The sequence below is a fragment of the Amblyomma maculatum genome, unplaced genomic scaffold, assembly GCF_055883805.1.
Source record: "Amblyomma maculatum isolate TAMU_Amacu unplaced genomic scaffold, ASM5588380v1 scaffold_24, whole genome shotgun sequence".
Classification (NCBI taxonomy): Eukaryota; Metazoa; Arthropoda; class Arachnida; order Ixodida; family Ixodidae; genus Amblyomma; species Amblyomma maculatum.
Window position 1 is genome coordinate 1,786,653 of NW_028146749.1, and position 4,778 is coordinate 1,791,430.

General features: G+C 41.9%; 1 protein-coding gene across 4 annotated transcripts; it reads left to right on the forward strand.

Moving 5' to 3' along the window:
- The first annotated feature begins 203 nt into the window (after positions 1-203).
- LOC146170981 (uncharacterized) lies at positions 204-4,682 on the forward strand. Of its 4 annotated transcripts, XM_084586597.1 has the most exons (9): positions 207-353; positions 1,180-1,334; positions 1,773-1,870; positions 2,347-2,374; positions 2,453-2,585; positions 2,684-2,774; positions 2,866-3,011; positions 3,262-3,332; positions 4,602-4,682. In XM_084586597.1, the coding sequence occupies exons 3-9, from the start codon at positions 1,787-1,789 to the stop codon at positions 4,673-4,675; spliced, it is 627 nt and encodes a 208-aa protein (XP_084442723.1). In that variant the 5' UTR covers positions 207-353; positions 1,180-1,334; positions 1,773-1,786; the 3' UTR covers positions 4,676-4,682. The 4 variants fall into 4 exon arrangements, with proteins under 4 accessions (XP_084442724.1, XP_084442721.1, XP_084442722.1 ...); XM_084586598.1 differs by lacking the exon at positions 1,180-1,334 and having other exon boundaries at positions 204-353; XM_084586595.1 differs by lacking the exon at positions 1,180-1,334 and having other exon boundaries at positions 206-654.
- The last annotated feature ends 96 nt before the right edge of the window (positions 4,683-4,778 follow it).

Here is a 4,778-nt window from a genome sequence, read left to right on the forward strand (position 1 = left end):
ACACTGTGGAATTATTTCTGTAATGATCGATTGTGTACATATACTTTTAATTTAAAGAAGTACACCCCAACAGCGAGAGACAAAAGAACGAAACCGAAAACGTGTCCAGAATAACACGTATGAAAGGTGTTCTCAGAAGCGGGATTGTCAGCGACAAGAGTAATTGGCATTTGTCTGTTTTTATTAGCTGCTGCATGTGCACTTTCGTTTTAGCTACAGTAGCGTTCGACAGCGTGTGGAGTGCGGAAGCATGTTTATTAGATTTGATAGGCGCGTTTTGTGCCGTTGACAGCAAATTTCAGTACATTGTAAACCGTTCTCTGTTATTTTTGCTAGTGTGAAGGCAGAAAAAAGTAATTTTATTTATGTATATTTCTTTCTTGCACGTTTTTAACACTTTTACGGGTCACTTCAGCAGGTATTATTGAGTTACGCAGTTGAGCATTTTAGCGAGAGCCTCGTCTGTAGTGAGCTGGAAAGGCGTTTTCCCGCGTTTAAAGCTGACGTTTCCAATCCCACTCATTGTGCGTGTTGTGTTGACAGTGGTGAGAACGTCTTGTAACTGAACAGAATATACAAAAAAATTGTGGCCTGTTCTCCCCGTGAGTGATCCCAATCTTCCAGGACCAGAAAAAATTAAATCAAGACTTCGCGGTAGTTGTTTTCAGTGTATTTTTCACATGGTTTGCTACGATGACGTGTTTATAATGACAGCGCTTGTCCTGTCCGTTCTTCTCCTCCGTGCACGTCTTTTGCGCTGTTTTTCTATCATGTCACCATACCAACTCGCCCAGATGTCTCTTCTTTTACAGTTTATAATGATTAGGGTTCAATTACGTAAATACGTTGTCAATAGCACTGTTACTTTGATTGACGGTGCCACACTTGCGCAAAGCCGTATCCCGCGTCCACGGCATGCAGCATAAGCATTAGATAATAGTCGTGGAATAGTTGGCTCTATTATCGTATGCCATCTTCTGAGCCATAAATTCTGGTGTGCATGCATTTTAAAGAGCATGATTTAACATAGGTGATCGTCGCAGTATGATGTGATGGCCCCTTTGGTCAAGATGAATTATTGCGTTGAAAGCAGGCGGTTAGTTTTTAAACTGAGAACATTCCAAAGATGCACCATTTCTAGCCAGTATTTATACTTTTTTTTTTTTTTTTTGAGCTTAGCGTGGGTACTGCTTATCAATTGCGAATGGCTGTTACAAAAGGCGCGTGGTTTGTCGAATGGTGATGCATCGTATGCCCACTGTAAACCTATTCCGTTCTGAGCTTGCATTTTTGAGTTCGAACACTGTGCAAAGAGAGCAGTCTTTCCACCGCAGGTAAGCTTGCTAATACATTCCACTTGCTTTGACAAGTGGCTGATTTCTTGTGCATAACCAAATGTGCTCCCTCAGCTTCCCTATGTAATGTCCATAAAACACATAAATGAAAGCACTCGCTCAGTGCCTGATTATGCACATTCTGGGCGAAAACCATTCCCACTGCAACTGGAACCTTTGCAGTGACGGAAAGATTTTCTATTTTGATTCTTGAATATGCATCATAAATTACTGCATATGTTGCACTGCTTAGCCTTATTTCTACTCACCAGCAGCTTTGTGCATGTGTCCGTGTGCTCTTGTCTGTGAAAAATGCTTATTTGGCTGTGGAAAGTGCATTCTCATAAGCCAGCTTGAGTAGTTGAGGCCTTGTGCAATGAAGCATTCTTTGTGCCTAACATCTGTTTGCATTTCTTTTTTCTTGCTCCAATACTGAAGACAACATCCCAGGCATGTGGTGCGGGGACTGGAGCCAGCTTCCGCAGGAAAGTATGCGCTTCCTTGGCTCCAACACCCAGAGTTCTTCTGCCCTTGAGGTGCACAGGCGTAACCTTCTTATTTTTTAAAATTATTTTTAGTCAAAACACTGTGGAACTTGTACTTCACTGGTCGGCTACACTTGAATAAACTTCCTGGCTAACTGTTATGTAGTGACTTAGGATGATTCACATTAAAAGCAAGGTACTCTGTGGCCAGTCACATTTTACCGGTTTTGATGCCAGTTTGTTTGCAAATTGCTGTGAAATATTGTTTACATGCCAGGCCTTTGCTTTGTAAGTGCACTAAGTTCAGTTTATTATCAGGGAGGAAGCAATTGTATGTACTTTGAGCATTTTGGGCTGGTGCTGTGTTGAATATGCCTCTTAAATGTCAGACAGAATCACCGGTCATGGCAACATGTCTTGCTAGCTTTCGGTGCTATGAGAGAGTGGATTTCTTTTATGTGCTGTGCCTCATTGCACTGTTTCTTAACCATCTGAAATCAATGTTTTCTTCTTGTGTGTGCTTACAGGAGGCTAAATCATTGCTATACACTTTAGGTAAGTTACAGTTGCACTAGGTCGATTCCTTCTTTCTGTAAAGGGCCATGTTTTGGAGAGGCTCTTGTCTTTACACAGGGAATCCAGAAGACTGGAACGATCATCTCGTCAGAGTTGCTTGTCTCGGTCCTTACCTTTTCGGTGTATCGTTCTTCAGCAAAGATTGTGAAATATGGGCAAGAAGTTCTGGCATTTACTATCATCCATCCAAGTTAGTGTTGCCACTATTTTTGCAGTACCTTGTTGTTGCTTTTATTATTATTATTTTTTTTGTCACAGGATTCACACTTTTTTTTTTTTTTTTTCCAGGCTTGCCGACGATACCGTCAATGCCGAATTTCGGGAAGCGATTCTTGTTCTTGACACACTAGCGTATCATGTTTCATTTGTACTGGTGGTTGTAAGTAGCCTTCGTTTTATGAATGCGGCTTGACACAAATTCTCATTTTGTGCTTGCCTCTAAAGCCTCTGCTTTGCTATGATTTCACCAGTGCAAGGCACAGGAGAATGGCTCACCGTATCCTTCTATTCGCATGGCTGACAAGTACAAAGTGTTTCTCGACGAATTTGACAAAGAAACGTATTACGAAAATGTGAGGTCACTCGTTGAGACATCAGACTTTTTTAGACTATTCCGGTGAGTCTGAACCTGCACATTGTTTGGGTTGAATGAAGCTTCTGCTTAAGAATGCCAAATAATTTCTTGTATCCCATTCTGCTCTGATGAATTTTGATCCTCTTGTGGTGTACGACAGATAATGAAAGCAGACTTCTGTCTTGTTCAGGGTTTACAATGCCTTTTTATTATTATTTTTTTTAATCTTCATTTGTTTTTATTATGTGAATAGCAACACTATGTTTCCCTGCCTTTCTTTTCTGCATTTTAGGAAAAAGCTGACCATTTCATTCCTGAGAGAAGAACAAATAATTGGCTGTTTCATGATTGCTCTGAAAGTGTGTAAGTAATTGCAGAGTTGAATCTCAAGGTTGGTTAAGTTATCCATGGTGTTTATTAGGAAAGAAGGTTTTTAAGATACTGGTAGCCGCTGGAGACACATCTAGCTCAAGGCCTCTTTGCACATTTGCAGTGTCTCAGCACTGAGGGAAAGTGATGGCCCTGTAGTGACCTCTGACTGATGCAGGCATATACGTTGGTAGCCCTAGTCATTCTCCTTGCGGTTGCCACAATTGATAATTTTTCTTTCGCACCATACACAAGGAAAACGAGGAGCTAGGGCAAATAGAGTAGGCTAATGCATTCCATAATGGACACCTTAGAAGTCCGGGCAAGTGCCCCAAACTATGCATGAGCCCTTCCTGTAACTTCACTGCTAATTTCGCATTTCCGTGCTGCTGCAGCAAAGTGCCCTCCCTGCTCCCCACCTTTATCATGCGCCGTGCCCTAGCAACATTCACCAGCCCCATACAGAATCCAATCCAGTCCTACTTTGTAGCTTGTGTGAAATGTGTGTGTGAAAATACTGCAAGTTCTGAAAGACATACCGAACATAATGTGATGCATAGCTGCACACAGACTTGTTTTACTTCAGTAAATGGCATATTTGGAATTAGCTGTTCTCTGAATGTTTCATAATTGTTACTTCATTAATGAACTTGCTTGCTTAAAAATGTTTTGTCTTGCCATCATCAGCCTGACTGTATGCCCACTGCAGGGCCTCTCCCATTTTCTTCCAGTTTACTCGGTCCTGTGCCAGCTGCATCCACTTGACCCCTGTGAACGTCTTAATCTCATCCACCCACCTAATTTTCTGCTGCCCCCTGCTAAGCTTACCTTCCCTTGGAATCCTTGCCTTCCCACTTATTGGCAAAACCCAAACGTTCAGGACTCCTTTTAGAAACTGGCCTTGTAGTGGAAGTGGCGGACATTTGCGGTTGCCTCTGTCCTATTCATAAGCTCAATGATTTTCATACCACAAAACAAACAGCGTTGATGCTGACGCATGCGAACAGCTTTGTCGCCATGTTAAAATCACAATGATGAAGGGCACGACAAAATTCGTGCACTTTCGATTTCGTACCCAATTCTAATGCGCATGCTACTTGATGGTTTATTTTTCGGAGAAAAGGTGCACATTAGAATCGGGTAAGTACGGTAATCGAGGGCGCTCTAGTACTCCATCCCTCACAGCCTAATATGTGTGTTGCTTTTGGACGTTGGAAACCACAATTCGCAATTTATTTAAGACTATCTACTTCTCTCCAACAGCGATCGCCCATTGCCACGGTGCCCTCGACACGATACTGGCATACATAAAGCGAGACTGCGAAAAAAATGGATAGGTAATACACAATTATTGCAATGTATTCAAATTCTCTAGTTGCCTTAAAGGCGACTTGTGAAGGATTCACACTATGAATACCTCATTTACTGTTGTTGTAGGGA

What these genes read in the sequence shown, in the direction of transcription:
- LOC146170981 (XM_084586598.1), top strand. Translation starts at nt 1,787, where the DNA reads ATGTGGTGCGGGGACTGGAGCCAGCTTCCGCAGGAAAGTATGCGCTTC. An exon ending in AGAGTTCTTCTGCCCTTGAG is followed by an intron (nt 1,871 to 2,346) that starts GTGCACAGGCGT and finishes GTGTGCTTACAG; the next exon opens with GAGGCTAAATCATTGCTATA. An exon ending in ATCATTGCTATACACTTTAG is followed by an intron (nt 2,375 to 2,452) that starts GTAAGTTACAGT and finishes GTCTTTACACAG; the next exon opens with GGAATCCAGAAGACTGGAAC.